Here is a 21,620-nt window from a genome sequence, read left to right on the forward strand (position 1 = left end):
CAAAATCTGAATATCAACAGTCAGTAACGATGCAGCTTTTTTATGAAAGAACTTTTGGATTCGGCCCAGTACTTTTTGTGTGACAACATTACTAACATATATACAAAGACATATTTATATATATTGTTATATTTTTATGACAAATTATTTGTATCAACACCATCTATATTTTAACGAATATATTAAGGTAAGTCAGTTGTCAGTAAAACTGCACGTTTTGACTTTTGATCGTGATAATTTTTAATAGGCAAGTATTGTTTTTGTAGATTTTTGGGTTTCCTCACCATGTTTTCTTGCCTAAGGGTCATTCATCGAAATAAAAAACATACCATACTATACATTATATATAACATATTTTTACATTGACTAGACATTTGACTAGATATAATTTGTGGTATTATAATTTACTTACAAATTAAAATAATTCTGCTAAATATCGGCAATACAAATATACTCGATTACCGAAGGACCAAAAACATCCAAAGCTGAATATTTCTCTAAATCAACACAAACTACGACATATATTTTGATAAATAGAAACAAAATACTTTACTATACATACACTTTGTAAAGGCTTATAGCAAGTATCAAGTATCATCAGGGCTTGGGGTTTGATCACGAGTTCCAGAGCGGTTCTTTGATTCAATGGTAGTCCTAAGTAACTTTAAAACACCGAGGAATACCTGAAGCTGTCTTATACCTGCGTCACTTTCGTCCCATTACAGGATTACATATACAGTAAATTTGGTGAATTGTCACTAGATGGCGTGGATACAACTATAAAGAGTTTTGACATATTTGACAGCGCTCACGACGAGATTCTTTTGATTGAATGAAGCGATAGATTAATCGGCTTTATATGCAGATTTTACGGTTCAATGATTACCAAATACATGCCATTTAATATGTAGACTAGAGCAAACATTACTAATTATTTTAGAAGAACTAAATTATACGACATTAAAACAATAATTTATATAAACTGAAGTCAAACAAAATATACGCAACACAATCATTCTGTATTGTTCACTCTTATATATTTCTATATATGACTGTCTCAATTTCGATATAAGATCCAATCTACATCATTCTTCGTCTAAGCTCACTGTTATAGTAATCCATAGAACGATATTGAAGACAAACAAAATATACGCAAAACAAGCATTCCGTCTTGGTCACTCTTATACATTTCTATATATGACTGTCTCAATTTCGATATAAGATCCAATCTACATCATTCTTCGTCTAAGCTCACTGTTATAGTAATCCATAGAACGATACTGAAGACAAACAAAATATACGCAAAACAAGCATTCCGTCTTGTTCACTCTTATACATTTCTATATATGACTGTCTCAATTTCGAAGTAAGACCCAATCTAATGCGTACTTCATCTCAGCTCACTGGTATAGTAATCTATAGAACGAGACTGAAGACAAACAAAATAAACGCAAAACAATCATTCCGTCTTGTTCACTCTTATACATGTCTATATATGACTGTCTCAATTTCGTAATAAGACCCAATCTATTACGTACTTCATCTACGTACACGGTTACTATAGCAACGAGGACAACAATAACAAATCGCGAAACCAACACGTAGTGTTTTGGACAAATTTCTTAAGTCTTACATTTAAAAACATTTACAGGCAAGGATTCAAATCCCCTGTCATATTGACATGTGAACAGGTCACCTTCTGGCCAGAGGGGACAGCGACCCTGAACAACTTACCCTGGGGCATACAAACACACATTTTGAATTGCCCAATAAGCCCACCACGTGTTAGCGGTGCGGCTATAGGTAAATACCTGTAAAGAAAAACTATACAAGTCTAAAAATGGATATCTCAAAAACTACTGAACCGATTTTGATAAAACATGGACTGTTCGCTAAGTAGGAATATAGCTGTGATAGAAGTGTGCTGAAGTCGTATATTCGAATTGTGCAATGCACTTAACTTTGTAAGGGCCATAGAGTGGGGCTGTTCATGTATTACGTAAGCAGATTTACTGCAATTTCGCCCCCCCCCCTACTCTTTTCAGCTAAAGAAAAGCTGTCAAAAATGACTATGTGTGGGTAATATATGTAAAAAAGTAAATAATTATTGATGACGTAATCACCAAATGAGAATATCAAAGTCCCCCCCCCATACTGCTTACGTAATACTTGAAAGACCGCCAGACCCCATTGTCAGGCATAGATGGCTGATCTTCCTGCCTATTATAAAAAAACATATACAGATGATTACCAATACAAAATGTTCCTTTGTTTCGTCACTGTCAATGTGTCGCAAGTGCGTTGCCGGCCTTTTAAGAATTGGTAATTATAGAACAGGGGGCAAACGGGCAGGAGGCTCACCTGATGTTAAGTGATACCGCTGCCCATGGACACTCTCAAAACCAGAGGGCTCGCAAGTGCGTTGCCGGCCTTTTAAGAATTGGTAATTATAGAACAGGGGGCAAACGGGCAGGAGGCTCACCTGATGTTAAGTGATACCGCTGCCCATGGACACTCTCAAAACCAGAGGGCTCGCAAGTGCGTTGCCGGCCTTTTAAGAATTGGTAATTATAGAACAGGGGGCAAACGGGCAGGAGGCTCACCTGATGTTAAGTGATACCGCTGCCCATGGACACTCTCAAAACCAGAGGGCTCGCAAGTGCGTTGCCGGCCTTTTAAGAATTGGTAATTATATAACAGAGGGCAAACGGGCAGGAGGCTCACCTGATGTTAAGTGATACCGCTGCCCATGGACACTCTCAAAACCAGAGGGCTCGCAAGTGCGTTGCCGGCCTTTTAAGAATTGGTAATTATAGAACAGAGGGCAAACGGGCAGGAGGCTCACCTGATGTTAAGTGATACCGCTGCCCATGGACACTCTCAAAACCAGAGGGCTCGCAAGTGCGTTGCCGGCCTTTTAAGAAGTGGTACTTATAAAACAGAGGGTAGCTGGTTCCACCTGGTTCATGTCCGGCAGCAATAGAATTGATCTCTGCCTGTTACTGTGGACCTGCCCCCATATTACCTGACATCAATGAAGACGCCTTCCTTCCCGCTTAAAACAATGGACCCATTTATGGACTTTAAATAGATGTCTTGGTCAGCAGACCAGTGGAGCATTTTGGCTTCCATATGTGTGCCCTCAGCACCCTGCAGATGAAGGGAACTGTCTGCCCGGATTAACAGGTCCTCATCGACTGGAGACGATATACGCTTTGTTGACACTTGCTGGAAATTATTTGAAAGATATATAAACAATATAATATATTGTATGTCATGTATTTTTTTAATTATATTGTTACGAGCTAGGGGATCGGATAGAAAATGCGCGTGGATTTATTCAAGGGTTTATTTCTTGATAAATCAATGAGGAATTTATGGGCAGAAATTAACCGCAGAGATGCACTAATTACTTATCCTTAACACAGGCACTAATTACTTCACTTATGCACACTTCACACAGTACTTTATCACTTGTATTTACTTTATTCGCACTTTATCGCTTCGGTGTTCCTCTCGTGTTATCGCATTCAAAACTAAAAGCGACTAGTCGCGTTTCGGCTCGCTTATATATCCCTGGGAATAATTCTAAACAATATTCGAGAACTTTCTAGGCGGGCTTGCTACTGAGTAGCGATTGCACAATTCTAGAACGTCCGCACTCTTTGTCTCTTTCGCACATTGCTCCGTCCTTGTCGTACGGCGTTCTAGAGTGCTCAGTCTAGCTTCTAGAAAGTTCTGATCTTCTCTCTCTCTCTCTCTCGTATCATTTCGTCCTTGTCTCACACCTAGAAAGTTTGGTCTAGAATATTCCTTCATCAAAGGGTTATACCTAGGCCTGAAAACGCCTGAAAACGGGTCTCCCGAAAACTGCACCACTCGACTACACATGTTCTGAAACCGACTGAAAAAAAGGTTTCAGCTTCTTGAAAACTAGGGTAACATTATGGAAATTACAATTTTCTAATATGTGATTGACCCTCTCCTGAAACGGTCAGAAATCATATTACAGCCTGCTGAAAAGTTCTCTAAGTAGTGGAAAAACCTAGAAACATTCTGGTCGACCCGTCTTCGTAACAATATTAATATAATATTTGTTTTTACATATTTTAATTTAGCAACTACACAGATATAGTACTTGAATCAATATATAGCCTTACTAACCTTGGCAAGCAAATTATTCACAGACTCTGTGAGTGTTAACTCCGCACTGTCAGTACTGAACACAGTTTCACCAGTCACAGGTTCGTTTATTTCAAAAGAATTCACTCCGCGCACAAAGATTCCAGATGTGTTCAATGTTAGTCTCGTGTCAGAGCGAGAGAGTCTAAAATACAATAGAATTATATTGGCTTAAACAATTTAACTGTTTCTACACCACGGTACTCTCTAAATTTCACTAAATATAGTGATCCTTATGTGTTGGTTTTCTTGATATAGTTCTCTCAATACCCATAATGCTGATGACGCAACAAATTAATAAAATGAAAAATATTCGCACAGTATTCCTTTATCAAAAAATAGGACTTATGTTTTATGCTTATTTAAAGATTTTTTAACATTTCAAATTTACTAACACTATTTTACCTATGTTATCCAAATAAATATTTTATGACCTCGTCAGGAATTTATTTTAAGGAAAACCAATCTAACGCAAGATATGCCAAAATTGACTCACCTGGTCTGCAAATTAAATATAACAGATCCATTTTCACTCACAACACTCATTGGCACATCTTTAAAACCCTCAATAAGGCCATCCTTTTTATAAAGATGATCCAAGTTTGTCTCTCCAAAGAACTTGATGGCATTGTGCTCAGGGAGAAATTCCATGCTTTCTAGCCCTGAAATGACAGACATTTGTATGAAAATAATGTCATAATACATAATAAGCAAACATACATTGTAACTTATCAAGATTTATAATATAATCAATAGTAAAAACAAGTGTATTATTCTTATTAAGGTTCTACAGTTGAATATTTAAGTTATGGGTTTTACAAAACCTAAAAAAATGGTTTTAGCACACCTCGATTACTCACAAGTTAGGAACCACATAAGAATAGTTTTGCTTTAATTTATTAAAACAGTTATTGTATAAACTTGTTTATCAACAGCTGCGTAAGGCCTCTAAATAGACCAGAAACATACAACAGACCTAGTGAGAGTCTAAGTGCGGAAACCGAGTCCACAAACCATGCCATAGACCATTAGAAGTTAAGTAGGTATGTAGGTATTTCTCTGAATTTAAAGTAATTAAAAGTTATTTACTTTCTGGAATATAGTTAGAGAAAAATGTTTACCTTGGCCCAGTCTTAATACTGCAAGTATTGTAAAGGTTAAAATAAGATTTCCAATCGCCAGAACAAACAATAAACAAACCAGCGTCCAGAAAGCGAAAGTTTTTCGTCCCTTGTACACATTTTTGCAAACATCGTTTCCATTTTTATCAGAATAATTTCGCAATCCAATGTTCTTGTGAGGCAAAGATGAGGTTTTTGAGATTAAAGCTTTCTCGGCACGTTGCCTTTCGATGGTATTATCCGACATTGTTTCGGACAGCGGTGATACCCCACGTAAATTCGTTAGCATCTCGATGTTTATAATTCTCCTTATATCAAAAATAGAAATGTATTTATACCACAACACAACACACACAAAATGCAAAGTCAAACTCAAATTATTGAGCGAAAAATACGGATTCTCATTGGCTATGCATTTACCAATCACAAAAGGCACATAGCTATAGTAGCAAACAACTCTTTAGTCGATAGTCGATACATACTAGTATATTAGATTTCTGTCTTCTGTTAAGTTTGAATATTAATAATTTTAAGACCAACCATAGATAGACCTCTAGAGTGATAGCACATCGTAAACACAATTAGAAGGAAAAAGGTAGAACATACATTTGTTATCCCTTTCTACTCTATTATCTATCTGTTACCTAATAGAGGCACTCCTGCTTGATGACAAAAGTTAATTATCTATACACACGCGATATCTACGAAAAAATCAGTAGATATCGCGTGTCTGTATGTCTTAAAACGATTAGGTTGGTAGGCAATTTATTATTATCTAGCTGTATGTAGATATATACACGTTAATCTTTTAAATATTTACGATTTTTTTGTAGCCGTACCATTTGATATTGCTTTGTTGGTTAGTCGATTTATATAGATGGGTGGACTAATGGATATAGCAATTAAATAAAACGTAAATAATACTTGAAAACATTGTGTTAACTTGTATAAGAGAAAATATATAATTTATATCCTATAAATGACACCGGACATTAAAAGTAAAAAACAATCCAAATTCGAATGCAGTGCATCATATACAAGTATATTTGCGACCATCCAACACCTTTTACTGATGTACATACATTAATCTTGCAGTGTCCTTCAAACTTTACTTTTGACAATGGTTTTGTCATTGCGTCAGGTTAATTGAATTTCTGTGGGATAGTAGGTAATATTTATTAATCCATGCACGAAGTGTTCATGTATAAAGTACTGCACGTCTATGTACTTCGACCTTTTGTTGAAGGATCCAGACTTTACAACTTCTAACTTTGATAATCAACATGCAAATTTATTTTTATTTGAGATACAATGCCTCTTTGCAACAGTCTGCTGCGGCTGTGTACTCGGATTCAGTAGGACTCTTGGATGCCCATGATATTGGTCCATCGTCTATCATAAGCACGCAGCCAGAGGTGATTCTTCGCGTCAATGGGTCTCCAGCATAATCTCACTTGCTGTAAGTATCGATATTCTCTATCGGTATGTTTCTTTTGAACAAAATGCCTTTATCTTTGAAACACACTAAATATGTGAATATTTTCTTGAATTTTGTGACGTCTTCTCTAGTGGAGTTTTCGACCTTCCTGCTAACTAGATTGACGCTTATACGATATCTGGTTCTTGTACAGGACAGGTACAGTAAACTTTCCACTGCTTCCCTATAGTGATATTTTTACTGCATCTGCCCACAATTTTGCAGGGATATTGGCATTAGCATCAGATGCCAGGTGGGCTTTATCCATCATCGATCGATTATTTCTTTCACTCATGCTATTTTGCTGTGGGGTATGGGGTGTAGGTAGTCTTCGGCTTATACAGTTATCTTTTAGGAAATTATCGAACGCTTTAGACCTGTATTTGCCTCCATTATATAGATTTTGATTTTTTTTCTTATGAAACAATTAAAAATAGTTTTTAATATTCTTTGAATTTATCGATTACTTCGCTTTTTTCTTTTAAGAAATATACACAGCAGTATCGTGTATAATCGTCAATAAATGTTACGAAATACTTGGATCGTCACACGTCACTGTGGAGCATCACGACCTTCCAACAACATCACGTGGAGTATGAATAGAAGATGTTACGAAAATGGCAATGATTGATCCTATTTAAGATCTTCCGTTGCGTTAGTCAGTATTGATGGTTATGGATGTCATGTTTGACATAATCGTTTCTTTTTAGAACGACTGTCAAAAGCTACCAACAAATATTTTAAAGTAAACTTACTATTTATTTTTGAAGTGAAACTTCTTTATCGGCGTTGGTAAAAAAATTCCTTCACATTTTTCCGTTACGCGTCAAATTCCACATGTACAACAAATCTTGCAACTAATCAATAAACTGGATCCGAAATCGCAGGACGCAGAATCAAGTTGTCATACTGTGTTGTGCAGTATGAACAAAAGTTATTTAATACCAACTACAAATTGCTTGATCGATCACAGGTTGAATCCGATGTTTTATTGAAAGTTTTGAAATGGAATGGTCTCGGAAGAAAACCTTGAAATTAGTCGGATTACTTCAAGTAAATACAGCGCTTTGGAATCCTAGCTATTGTGAAACTAGGCGCGAGAAACAAAAACGCAAACGAGAGCTTCGTTCGATTGCAAATGTATTTAGAATATCGGTTTTCGACATAACAAAGAAAATACAGCATCTGAAGATTCAATATAACAGAGAATTAGCTCGAGAGGCTCTAGCCCGTTCTCAAGATCCAAATGATAGATACGTTACAAATTGGTATGCCTATGATTACTTACACTTTTTAAAGGACTCAAATAAGCCATACAGACTTATTCATTCGGTAAGTTGTATTCCTATAAAAAGTATATTCAAAAGAAATTACTTACTGTCATGGCAATTATACAATTAGCCTTACTCGTAATTAAGTTTAGGTTTGTATTTTAATAGTTTAGTTATTGCCCAATTAAGGAATGTGACATTTGAAAGACTACTTTATCTCCTATTACTTTTCAGGATATTTATACATTTAACAATACATCAACTGATAATGCAATATCACCAGATTTAATTAAAAATTATGCCTTATTACCACCACCAAAAATGGCAAGAACTGATAATATATTGGATTCCGACTTAGTTTACTCATCAACAGCAAAGAGAGATGAATTTTCAGTATTTGGTGAATACATTGCAAATGAACTGCGTTCACTAAAATGTGAAAGAAGCCTATTACTTGCAAAAAAGAGGTTACAAGACGTAATATTTGACGTTAAAATAAACATGTATTTATTTAGACAAAAAATGTAATTCATGATTACATAAATTTGGTAAATTAATTCTAAATGTATATAGATAGTTGTATATAAGATCCAGTATTATAGATGTTTCAGTTACCTTAAGCCATTAATAACTAAAATATATAATAATGATAACAATGATAGTAATCATTCTATTACAATTAATGAAATTCTGTAATAATCTTAGTAGTAATAAGGTAAAATGAAATAATTGTATTATTTGTATTCATGTCTATGATAATAAAAGCCTTTTGTTAAAATTTATTTAACCAATTTCTGTAGTTACCTAAAAATAAGGTCATAAAGAAGGTTCACTTCTTCTGTGTATACACTAATACACACACACATAGTCATCCCTAATCAGTATTTTATAATTGAATCGCTGTGGATGCGTCGTCATGGCGTCATTTATTATTTTGATAAAGATATTTGTATTTTCCACTCATATATCACTTTAATTAATATAATCAAAAATAGATACTTGCCGCCTATTATTAAATTATAATTATGGCTTGTATCTATCAAATAAGTGTGTAATTATGATAAAAAACAGATTAGTTATACCAATATATTTTATTTTAATTCTGGTTTGGATTGGTTCATTTTTCGTAGACAGTTGTTTAATTAGTAAATTTATTTCAAATAAATCCTTGCCTGTCGCCTATAATTTACAAATAATGGCCGCTTAGCTTTGGCCTCGAGCTCACTGATCAAAAGGAATAAAATAACAGTAAACTAAAGGAGTTTATTTTGGTTGAACTATAAAACAATTGAAATTTCATACTGAACTTTATGCTATAGGACGCTTATGTGACGTTAAAAGATACAGCCGTCCCTAGACATTCACATTGCCAGAGGGCTCGTAAGTGCGTTGCCGGCCCTTTAATAATAGGATATAACCCACACACAAATACACAGTATTTACAATATTTTTATCCAACGTATAATAATTAAAACAAATTTAAACAATTCTATGTAGCAGGTTTACCTTTGAAGACTGGCTGTATTGCGATATTAATTGAACGAGTGAAACACCAGCTCTCAGGTCAGCGGAACTATATACCAGTTTGCGTCTTGTTCCCACGAGAATGTAAGTGCGTGCTCCTATTTCACCATGCCTCCTGCTGATAGAGGACAATTTTTTTTATTATGATTAATTAACTATTAATTACTTAAGCTATCGTGTGGAACATGGTGTAATGGTTGCAGCTCCCCACAAGCGTTGTGTAAAACAAAAAAATTGGCGATTAAAAAGAGTGGCGGAGAGTTTATTGCCTTTATTTCAGAATTGGCAGTAAATGTAAAATTAGAAGCATTTAATATGTACTTAGGTAACACTGAAAATTTTTAGAAAATGAAAAAATGGCTGAATGTAGAAAGTTGCCAATACTTTATTGTTTTTCGGAGCAATCTCCGTTCCTCTCTACACATTATCGCATTCGATGGAACCACTGAGAAAAGCAGTGGTCCCTCTTCTGTGGCATTTTCGTACACCGCATCTTCAGGGCTCGTAAAGCGAATACCTCGAATTTTATCTTTAGTTCTTGGGTATAAATGAAAGTCACACGCCGCCAGGTCAGAACTGTATGGCAGATGACTCATTATCTCGACACCTGCCACCGTCAAATATTCACCAGTCAATGCGAAGGTGTTTCTGATCGTCGGTTAAAGTATCGGGAATCCATCTGGTACAAAGCTTCCTGACGCCTAAATGTTCGTGTAATATTTTTTGAACTTGACTCATACCAATGCCGAGGCTTACCCGTATCTGCTGATAGGTCACTCTCTTATCTTCCTCTATCATGTGTCGCACAGCACTGATGTTATCTTCAGTAATCGCTGTTAAAGGACGTCCCTCACGCGGATCATCATTGAGATTGCTACGTCCACGATTAAACTCGTTAAACCAATTGTAAATAGTGGCACGAGATGGGGCTTCATTAATAAATGCTAATCGCAGCCTTTCATAGCTTTGTTCTTGAGTAAGACCACAACGAAACTCATAATAAATCATTGACCGAAAATTTTATCGCGTTAGGTTCATTTTCACGTGTAACAAGAGTTTTAGATGCGCCGCCAATTCACAAAAACAAATGACAAATGAATGCAATATACTACATTAGGTTACCAAAGAGTTCTAAAATTAATATTCAAAAAAAGGATTCTCTCTTCTTACCATGCTTTGAACAGGTTTTAAACAAAGAATATAAAAAATTGAGTATAATAATGATTTAATTCATTTTATGTTGTTATATTTAACATTAGTTCTGGAAGACCTGGAACGCAGTGAAGGCCTCCAAATTCATCCATTAGTCTCTCATATTCGCTACTATTTTGATATTTTATAATATTTTATTTTATCCCCCTATTTTATAAAAAAAAAAAAAAATTATTTTCCCGCTATATATTCTATTTTATCTTCCCAGGTCTTGGGCGTACTCTATTTTATATCCTCACTGGGCCTCAAGTAAGGTATATTTGACTCAACTGTAATCACAAACTCGGGCAATGAGACATGAGACCGGCCCATTTCCATTTTGAGTGTGTTACGACGTTATGTTTTTATTGTATTATCCTGTTGTTTTTGCCTTTAATTTTCAACTGATGAATTAATTCAGTTATGTCACTTAAAATATAGTTTTATTAACACTATAAATAGAATTAAACTTATCTCGCAAGGAATTAACCTACTTTTACAGATTATATTTAATTGTAGATAATTTTCTTAGTCAAATATTATATTTGTTACCTTATGTTTATTCTTCAGTGCTAAAGACCAGCGAGCATTTTATGGTCTAAGGACAGGAAAATTCGTTAGGGGCTTCATCTGGACTACATATGAAAATATGTTATAGAACGTATATACTACAAACATAAATTAACAGTCAACTGGTTAGGCGAGTAATGAAACCTCATCGATCCAAGCCTAGCTGTTTCATCAACTGCATATCTATCAGGCCGCTATTTAAACGGGGCCGTTTAGATAAAAGGTTAGGCTGTCACAGATACCGGCAAACTTCTTGAGTAAAAAACAAGGGAGTGGGGGAAAGTTTGCGCATCGTACACAGCGCAGGACACAAACGTTAACTGATTTACCAATCACGCGATCGACACGTCACACCACCTAAGAATCGCTTCTGCGCAGACAAGGACATTTGTTCAAGATGTTTGCCGGTATCTATAACAGCTAATTAAGATAGTTGACTGCGATATATAGATAATCAGTTGCAAAATTTTATTGCGAAAAATACGATAGTATAAATGACGTACTAATCCGAGGATATATGATAAAAATTAAGTTATCATGACCGTAAATAATGTCAGAGATACGAAACATATGTCAATTATATAACATGTGCTATCTGTTGTATTTTATTCAACATATAGTAAATTTAAATGTATCCAAAGAACATTATCAGAGTCCCGAACCAGTGGAATGATGACTTCAAAAATTGAATTGTGATTTTACCCATTATAATTTACTCGGTACGCAACTTCACAGTTTTAATTATATAGCAATTACCTAAATCATGGGAGTTACTCCCCGAGAGCTTAGCCAGACGTAGGACTGGCTTTGACTGTTAAAATTGCATCGGTACATAGCAATTAGCACGTCATTATTTCGCTCATATTCTATTGTAATACGCGAGTGGTTAATATAGAGTTGAACAAGAAACTTCTATTATCTAAAGCACTCCGATAACCCAGGAACCGTACACAATAATACAATTTAATAATTTATTTACTCATCATTAAACAATTACATTATACATAAAATCCAAAAACACCATCAAACATAATTTTAGGCTTTTATTTAAAAATATTATAAAGCCGAAACGACGTTCTCGGTGACAACTAGGATATTTATAATAAATTCTAATTACATATATATAATATAAAGGAAGAATAACGAAGCCATTATTAATAAAAGATAACAGAGTTTTATATTATTTAAAAAAAATAGTTCCATTATATATATCGTTTTGCTAGTAATATCTGAATGTATCGAACCGTATCGTACAAGACTGAGTTACGTAAATAGTTTGTATTAGACTAAATTTTAAATATTTATACTTTTTAGTGTATTTTGAAGATCACTTTTTTGCCACTTACATATTATTAGACCAAGTGTGGATCCCTAATTCTATATTTCTCTAAAAATAGTCTTAAAAAGTAGTATGTTACTAATTATTTAAAGCCGCTATAAGCTTGACATGTTTAAAATTTTATAAATACTTAATACATTTGCGGCGTCCCCGTACCCCGCGCCTCTGAATGATGTATGTTAGCCTTGACACACTCCAAGTTCTGTACAAATGATATAATCATGTTCGGTTCGCACTTCCCTCACCTGAGCGATTCCAATAAAATCCATATAACAAAAATCGTTAAAAATTCTCATAGTTATTCTTACAGTTGGTTCTGTTAATTTATATAATTGGTATTATGTTTGCAAGTTATGTTAGTACTATATTTAAAAACTTGTCTTATTAGACTAAAAATAGAGATTAATTATAATGAATCCAAGTAAGATCATTATTCCAATTCGATTTTCTTCTTTAGCTAAATACTGAATCACTCATGGTTTCGCAACAGTCATCAATGATCTGTGAATTTGTAATTATCTACCTAATCCACCAATCAATGGCCATTCTATATATCATTCAGATTTCATCACTCACAACTGTCAGTTGTCAAACTGTCAAGTCATTCGAGTTAAGAAGTAAACTTTATATTCGTAATTACCAATTCGATCATTCATTCACGTTCTGTGTGACATGGCGGTCGTGTGTTTCTCACGGACTAGTGGTTTAATCCTATTATTTTTAGTAAACACACTCGCCGTATCGCCATGGCTTACGTTGGTGAAATTAGATAACGTTACATGTAATGACTTAAAATGTGATTATCGTATAAAAGTGGTTGGTGATGTCGATCAGTGGTCTTTAACCTCGAATGAAAAAATACGCGGCGAAATATGTGATGATAAATTAATAGTTCAAGAATCAAATGTTTTAGTAGAATTTAGTTTACCTGTAACCAGAAAGGCGTATTTCTGTGTCGAAAAGGATGGAGTTTGGTATCATCAAGGGAAGAATTTGTATTTATTCGGCGATGACGTCACCCGCCTGGACTGGTAAGTTTCTCCAATTATTTTTCGTATTGTAATCCATATCAAAAAGCGAATAATTAGAGGCTTGTTACATGTTTCATAATCTTGTTAAGGTAATCCCTTGCATCTCGATACATTCATTCTGACATACGAACGTTTACAAAAAAAACGGGTAATTTTTTTAACAAACCTTAGTTATCTTTGTACAGATTAGATGTATTATTTATATAATTATTTATCACTGCTGTAAAATGTAAACAGATAGTAAAAACACTTAAAACCATGAATTCATTACAGAACATTAAAAAGTATTATTTCCATGCATTATTTTGGAAATAAATGTATCCTATTTGCTTTGCTGTTGAGAGATCATGTAGTATTGTAATGTGAAATAATTTTAAAATCGATCAAGTGGTTTTATAAATTTGTTACAAAATGTTTCTTTATAAAATTATTAAATAGGCTGTCACCGCAAAAGTACATCACACTTACCATCTACAGTTATTTTTAGCACATGATTTTAAACTGTAGATGAATCATGTTTTTTTGTGGGTAGTTATTTGCCATGTCAGTCAACTGTAAAAGGGTGTGTGAAAATGTTTTTGAAGCTTCAATACTATTATTATTAGTATTTGAAAAAATATGTGGACTTATGATGACCTTTGGAAGGACTTTATATAAGGTGAACTGGGAATTGCAGCTTGCATTGTACCACCCAGATACCCTCCCACTCATAAATTCTCATTTTTTAAACATGATATGGAAAAAAGAAACATCATGATAATTCAACCCTTCTAACTTAAACACTACATTAACATATATTTTTAGTTTTATCTTGATGATATAGCAATCATGTGAGATGTTTGGTAGCATGACTAAATAATTAAATAAAAGTTCATTTGTTTAATCAAAGTGACACAAGAGTGATAAGGGAAAATATTTAATAGTTATTTGAGGTAGTATCTAAATAAAGCTACAAGTAGTGAATTTGAAATCTATATTTGTATTGTTGAGTATTTTTAACATATAGTTCTTTGTAGCTATACTATCTGTAGTTTTGGACTGGCACTTGCCTAGATTACATCCAAAGAGTTTTAGTAATAAACCATGGTTTATATTCAAGTCTGATTGTCTTCACTGTTTATGCAATGCAGTGCATATTTATAGTAACATACAATAAAACAACTTTAGGCTTTGGACATTATACAAGAACTGGACAAAATTTAATTACAATTATTTATGTTAAATGATAAAATGTTACATTAACCGGATGAAGACAAATTTTAGCTCTAGTTATTTATTTTATATTTTAATTTATGTATTCTTATCTGGTACAACTCAAACAAAAATCAATGTTTAATTAACCAAAGCATATTTGTAAGTCCTAAGTCATTTATAAATGAAATATTGCTCTTGGCTTAGCCGTCAAAACGCTAGTTAAAGCTATCATGATACTATGTCTAATGGTCAAATCTGTGCTCTGTAACTTCCATTAGTACCACCATACCAACTTCAATATTGAGTGTTTCTTGATTTTTTTAAACTTCCATAGTGCTGATGATGCAAACTTGGGATTGCATTGTACAGAACATTGATATTACAGTCAAGATTGTCTGGCAACAGTTGCATAAGTGAGATATTATAACCATATGGTGAATGAAAATGAAATAATTATAGATTTTTTCTTGAAACATTACATTTAATTATTTACATGAAATGATTATAGAAACAACAGTTAGAGTTTGTCATATTATAAGTTTTCTTAATATTATAAGAGTTCTTAAAAACAATTATAACAATGTTATTCCTTTAAAATCGAAAACAGGAAAGTCTTTTATGGCCTGGTAACAAGACCTTTTAGCACAGTCCTATTTTCAATAAAAATTTCTTATAACAAGCCAAAAAACTAGCCTCTTTTTCACACTTTTATTATGACAAAGTTATGTCATTATATCAAAGTTTTCATATGGATCTTGGACTTACAATCCCTTCTTATGACGAAAGAATAATTGAAATTCGTCAATCTGTGCTTCTATTTTGAATGCAAACATCAAACCTTTATACTAATGCAGCCAATGTGTCGGCATTCCTGTATCTGTCACATGTAGCAAATAAATTTAGGGTTGTAAGTTTCTAGGCTAACAAATATTGCTACAGTTTTATAAGAATTACAATTATCCTTATAAACGCCAGACTTAGTCATGAGGATAAATGTAAATCACAATTAATTTATATTCAAAATTTGTGTGACATCATGTCAAGGGAAATTAGATGTTATTTACTTGGTTATCTTTAGTTGTGTTTATTTCGGCAGGTTGTGTGAATATCCGCGATTAGTATAACATAGTTGTTTCATATATATAGGGGCCATGAGGCACTAGATCAAGAGGATTTATTACTAATGTAATCTGAAATAAATAAGTTATTATTGTAATTATTATTACCGGATGGGTGAAGTATGGCTGGATATAGCAACAAATAGTACAATGGAATGCCTTGTGAATGTTCTGTTTGTATTTTCATGAAAAAAAAGGAAACTATATTATTATTATTTGCTAGATACTATATGCATGTACAATATTACGTTGTATGCCAGTCACATGGGCGTGCAGTCTATACAGGTTGTTCAAAAAGTCGTGGATCAAAAGCAACTAGGTGTTAGATGGGGTCATCAGCTGCAAAAAATTGTTCTACAGGAGGTCCTTAAACTCGACCCCTGCAGAGTTATAATTTATTTAAGGAATCACGGACCACTCTGTGAAAAAAAGAAATTGGAGCCACTTATTTCAATGGCTAATACCTTTTTAATTGTAATTGATTGGTGCGAAGTAAACAAAAAGTTATGATTTGAGAAATTTTCATTTCGTGAAACTATGTTGATGTATATAAAAACGTACGTAAATCTATAGATAGTATAAATAACATACAGGTGTAGAATTTTTCGTATCTTAATAATAATTAGTAAAAAAAGTCAATTTTCTTACAACTTTCTTAGTTGAAGAGAGAATTGAAGAGAGTCAGGTCTCCAGTTGTTTCCTAGCATCCAGTAGCTCCTGGTTTTCACTGTATCAATTTAGTTCGTTTTCATCACGTAAACGCGCGCAATTAAGATTGTTTTGATCTTATTCTAGGTAGTGTGTGGTGTCACTTGCACTGTCGAGAATCGATTCATTTGTTCAATGGCAACGTGATGATCTTTTTAACTCGGCCGATCACATATATGTGCTTGCTTTTGTGTTACGCTCGGGGTTGTGATGGACGTGTTTTTTTTAGTTTGATTACCGTTCTCAATAAAAAAAAAAGTTCACTATAACTCTTGTATAACTAAAAATACAGGGTGTATTTTTAGTTAGATTCCGTGCGGCTTGATCCCTTGGCGTGGGAGATGTGGGGTGTCTCTGGATCTTCTACCGAATTTACCATGGAGAGTGTTCAGAGGAGTTGTTCGGACTAATACCCGCAACTGAGTCCGTCGTTCTGAACTGAGCATTTCTTAATGCATTGTTTGCTCAGTATGTGGAGCCAGTTGCCTGCTGAAACATTTCCGAACAAATTCGACTTCGACTCAAGAAAGCTGCGTAGCAATTCTTAAAAGGCCGGCAACGCACTCGCAATCCCATTGGCATTGAGTGTCCATAGGCAGTCGCTTAACATGATGTGAGCCGCCTGTCCGTTTGAACCCTGGTACATAAGTACCAATTTTTAAAAGGCCGGCAACGCACTCGCAAGTCCATTGGCCTTGAAAGTCCATAGGCAGTCGCTTAACATGAGGTGAGCCCGATGCCCGTTTCCCCCTGCTCTATAAGTACCAATTTTTAAAAGGCCGGCAACGCACTCGCAAGTACATTGGTATTGAGTGTCCATAGGCAGTCATTTAATATGAGGTGAGCCCGAGGTCCTTTTGTCCCTGCTCTATAAGTACCAATTTTTAAAAGGTCGGCAACGCACTCGCAATCCCATTGGCATTGAGTGTCCATAGGCAGTCACTTAACATGAGGTGAGCCCGAGGTCCTTTTGTCCCTGCTCTATAAGTACCAATTTTTAAAAGGCCGGCAACGCACTCGCAAGTCCATTGGCCTTGAAAGTCCATAGGCAGTCGCTTAACATGAGGTGAGCCCGATGCCCGTTTCCCCCTGCTCTATAAGTACCAATTTTTAAAAGGCCGGCAACGCACTCGCAAGTACATTGGTATTGAGTGTCCATAGGCAGTCATTTAATATGAGGTGAGCCCGAGGTCCTTTTGTCCCTGCTCTATAAGTACCAATTTTTAAAAGGCCGGCAACGCACTCGCAAGTCCATTGGTATTGAGTGTCCATAGGCAGTCGCTTAACATGATGTGAGCCGCCTGTCCGTTTGAACCCTGCTACATAAGTACCAATTTTTAAAAGGCCGGCAACGCACTCGCAATCCCATTGGCATTGAGTGTCCATAGGCAGTATCGCTTAACATGAGATGAGCCTTTCGTCCGTTTGCTTCCTGTTCTATAGAAAAGGTATATACGTGGTCAAATCTAAAACTCAAGAGTTTTGACGAGTGTCAATGAACCTAACGCGAGAAAATTTTTGGTCAATGATTTATTATGACTTTCGTTATGCTGCGATCAGCATTTCTTCATGAAGCCTCATCTCGTGCCACGATTTACAATTGGTTTAACGAGTTCAAGCGTGGACGTAGCAATCTCAATGATGATCCGCGTGAGGGACGTCCTTTAACAGCGCCTACTGAAGATAACATCAGTGCTGTTCGACCATGAGCAAGATAAGAGAGTGACCTATCAGCAGATACGGGCAAGCCTTGGCATTGGTATGAGTCAAGTTCAAAAAAATATTACACACACATCAGGCGTCAGGAAGCTTTGTGACGACCAGAAACACCTTCGCATGGACTGGTGAATATTTCACTATGGCAGGTGTCGAGATAATGAGTCATCCGCCAAACAGTCCTGACCTGGCGGCCTGTGACTTTCATTTATACCCAAGAACTAAAGATAAAATTCGAGGTATTCGCTTTACGAGCCCTGAAGATGGCGGTGAAAGCGTACGAAAATGCCATAGAAGAGACTCCTAAAGAAGAATGGGCCCACTGCTTTTCTCAGTGGTTCCATCGAATGCGATGATGTGTAGAGAGGAACGGAGATTACTACGAAAAACAATAAAAGTATTGGCAACTTATAGAAAGTTAGAAGAAAGAAGATGCGGTGAAAGCGTACGAAAATGCCATAGAAGAGACTCCTAAAGAAGAATGGGCCCACTGTTTTTCTCAGTGGTTCCATCGAATGCGATGATGTGTAGAGCTAAGTGGTATTGGTACGGAAATACTTCAGCGGGCACCTGGTTCCACATAGTGGTGGTGGTTAAAAACGCTCAGTTGTTGAACGGACGTTGAGGTGATACGGATGATATTTTGTATTCTGCCTTGACGTCTGATGATGATACTAGAATGCAGGTATCTACCTGTGCAGAAAATAACCACACTTGGTTGTAATATAATAATGGGTTATAAGATGCAATATTTATAGTTGAAATTTGGAGCAGATGTTCAAAATATATATAGGTATGTTATTCCAGACAGAGATTTTAAGATATTTTCTAGGTCATGTAATAATAGTGGTCTGAAAGTGAAATTAGTGCTAAATGATTTACGCTCTGGCGATGTGCCAGGAAAGTGAGAGCGTGATGCTGCGGTTAATAACGTAAAAAGTTTTATATCTATGTTTAAAATGAGGACAATCACATATGTAAATATATAAAAGGACTAGCTGCCCCCGCGAACTTCGTTCCTCCTTAATGTGGTTTTAGTTAGCCTTAATACCGTGACACGAAAGAATAATTTCACTGTATTATCGTGACTATATTTTGAATTTAATTTACACTTCGGTCTAAGTAACACGTGGTTGGCTATGCTAACACCAAAAGTTAAAAAAGTAGAAATAATTCAATTTCACGGTATTTCGTTTACTACAAAATAAATTAAATTTATACTTTAGCCTCAATAACACGTGGTAATCATGATATTGAATTGTAGCTTATACGACACGTTTGTCGGTTTATCATAGCAGTGCCATCTATTGATTACTTACTCAATCCAGTCGAAAAGTATCGACATCTGTTAGGATCTTTTGGATTTACAGGTAATTGTGAGTGTCAATTAATTATAGACAAATAATTTGCAATAAAATAAAATTGCGACTATAATTAAAGATCTAAGCTATCCTATCTCTTAAGTTGGACCAGACTGCTCACGGTGTGCCAATTTAATTTAAAATCGGTTAAGTAGTTATGAGTCCATCGCGGACAAATATCGTGACAGGAGATTTATATATAATAAGATAAGATAACGTGGTACAATGACGTGAGAACTTAACAAGGTGCCGGACCAGATCCATGCATTCTGCAGCAGTATCCCGTGATCCCGGCTCCAGAAGATAAACAACTATCCATTAATGTACCCAACATTATTTCTCTTAGGGATGGTGGGGTACAATAAATTGGAGACCAGACGGGACTTACAGTTGGTTATGTAGTAGACATAATGAAAGCCTTGAGGGGTGTAGTGTGCAAACCAAGTGTACTCCAAGAACTGGGTTACTTGGTACCTATAGGATATGTTATTGGCAAGGTTATTTGCGATACCAAGGTCAAAGAACCAGTCTGTTGCACAGATCCCCGTCATCCAGGACGTTGCGACTACTGAATGCTGACTCCGCACTATTGATATATTTATATGTTCGCAGAGCGAATTCACAGTAGCGATATTGTGTAAGTTATATGTTTAATATTATATACGTATTTTATTATATTTTAATTATTTAATGATTCTCGACATTATTAGTTTTTCTATATATTTTTAGTTTAGTGTGGTTTTTTTTCCTGTTTAGTTTTGTCTTAATAACTGTGTATAACATGTATTTTTGCACTACTTGCCTGTGTTATGTAATTTAATACATGTTTTTACTCACAGTGGTTGCCTGGAAGAAATCGCTCGAAATCGCTCGAAAGCGCTAAGGGCGCCAGTTGCCCTCCTTTTGATTTAATTATGTTCAATTTTTTTTTATAATGTAGTGTGACGAAGTGTAAATAAATAAGTACGTTATCGTGTTGCATAGGCTGTAAGGAAAATGAAAATGTGTGTATTTTTGTAATAAACAAACAAATAAATAACACCTTATATGGAAATTGTATTCCTTTTTACAGCAAATACATTCCAAACTCTCTTTGAAGGTACAATAATCAATAAATCTTTTTATCAGACGAATATTCCAACCATAATCCTTGGAATTGATGGAGCAAATAAAACAATTTGTATGACTCAAAACTTGGTGAAATAAGAGTGGCGGAGAGTTTCTTGCCAGTTCTTGCACGCTCTACGCCCTTGACTTGCGAACTGGTAGTAAATAAGAAGCTTCCGCTCTTCCGAAAACTATATCCTTGAAATTCCATCTCATAACTCCTCCCTTCTTCGCGATTCCTTTAAGGTCTCTGCAGTTAGGCTATGGAATTCACTTCCCGTCCATATTTGCTTGGCTGCTTCTCTATCTTCCTTTAAATTTCTTCTGTACAAACATTACCTGTCCACATCGTATCCCTGACTTTCTTACTAACTGCTAAGAAGAGACTGATCTTAAATTATCGTGATTTATGTGTCCTTTTATTTTTAATGTATCATCTTTTTTGTTTAGTTTTGTCTTAATAACTGTGTATAACATGTATTTTTGCACTACTTGCCTATGTTATGTAATTTAATACATATTTATCTTTACTCACAGTGATTGCCAGTTGCCCTCCTTGTGATTTAACTATGTTAATTTTTTTTTATATTGTAGCGTAACGAAGTATTAATAAATAAACTAATGTTAATTTAGAATCATTTAACATTTGTCCTGCTGACGTTCATAAGTGTACTAGGTTAGTTATATGAATAAAGTTCATCAACTCTTTG

At 35.1% G+C, this 21,620-nt stretch overlaps 3 protein-coding genes and 1 long non-coding RNA gene across 4 annotated transcripts in view; 3 read left to right on the forward strand and 1 right to left on the reverse strand.

Moving 5' to 3' along the window:
* Window positions 1-331: 331 nt before the first annotated feature.
* Window positions 332-5,751, reverse strand: LOC123718173. Its single transcript, XM_045674599.1, has 5 exons — window positions 5,304-5,751; window positions 4,679-4,844; window positions 4,165-4,327; window positions 3,026-3,228; window positions 332-1,811 (listed from the first exon to the last, which is right to left on the reverse strand). The coding sequence occupies exons 1-5, from the start codon at window positions 5,590-5,592 to the stop codon at window positions 1,646-1,648; spliced, it is 987 nt and encodes a 328-aa protein (XP_045530555.1). The 5' UTR covers window positions 5,593-5,751; the 3' UTR covers window positions 332-1,645.
* Window positions 5,752-7,591: 1,840 nt separating this feature from the next.
* LOC123718225 lies at window positions 7,592-8,772 on the forward strand. Its single transcript, XM_045674678.1, has 2 exons — window positions 7,592-8,112; window positions 8,286-8,772. Exons 1-2 carry the CDS (start codon window positions 7,786-7,788, stop codon window positions 8,577-8,579), a joined length of 621 nt encoding a protein of 206 aa, XP_045530634.1. The 5' UTR covers window positions 7,592-7,785; the 3' UTR covers window positions 8,580-8,772.
* A 4,554-nt stretch (window positions 8,773-13,326) lies between these two features.
* Window positions 13,327-21,620, forward strand: part of LOC123717953 (unextended protein-like) — a 32,378-nt gene continuing 24,084 nt past the window's right edge. Inside the window, exon 1 of the mRNA XM_045674237.1 lies at window positions 13,327-13,706. Within this exon, the coding sequence (XP_045530193.1) occupies window positions 13,348-13,706 (359 nt within the window). The 5' untranslated portion in view covers window positions 13,327-13,347. The remainder of the gene's footprint in view (window positions 13,707-21,620) is intronic.
* Window positions 19,690-20,667, forward strand: LOC123717954. Its single transcript, XR_006754897.1, has 3 exons — window positions 19,690-19,818; window positions 20,150-20,440; window positions 20,643-20,667. It is a non-coding gene; the product is annotated as an uncharacterized LOC123717954 (long non-coding RNA).

This window comes from Pieris brassicae, chromosome 14 (genome assembly GCF_905147105.1).
Source record: "Pieris brassicae chromosome 14, ilPieBrab1.1, whole genome shotgun sequence".
In the NCBI taxonomy this organism is placed as follows: domain Eukaryota; kingdom Metazoa; phylum Arthropoda; class Insecta; order Lepidoptera; family Pieridae; genus Pieris; species Pieris brassicae.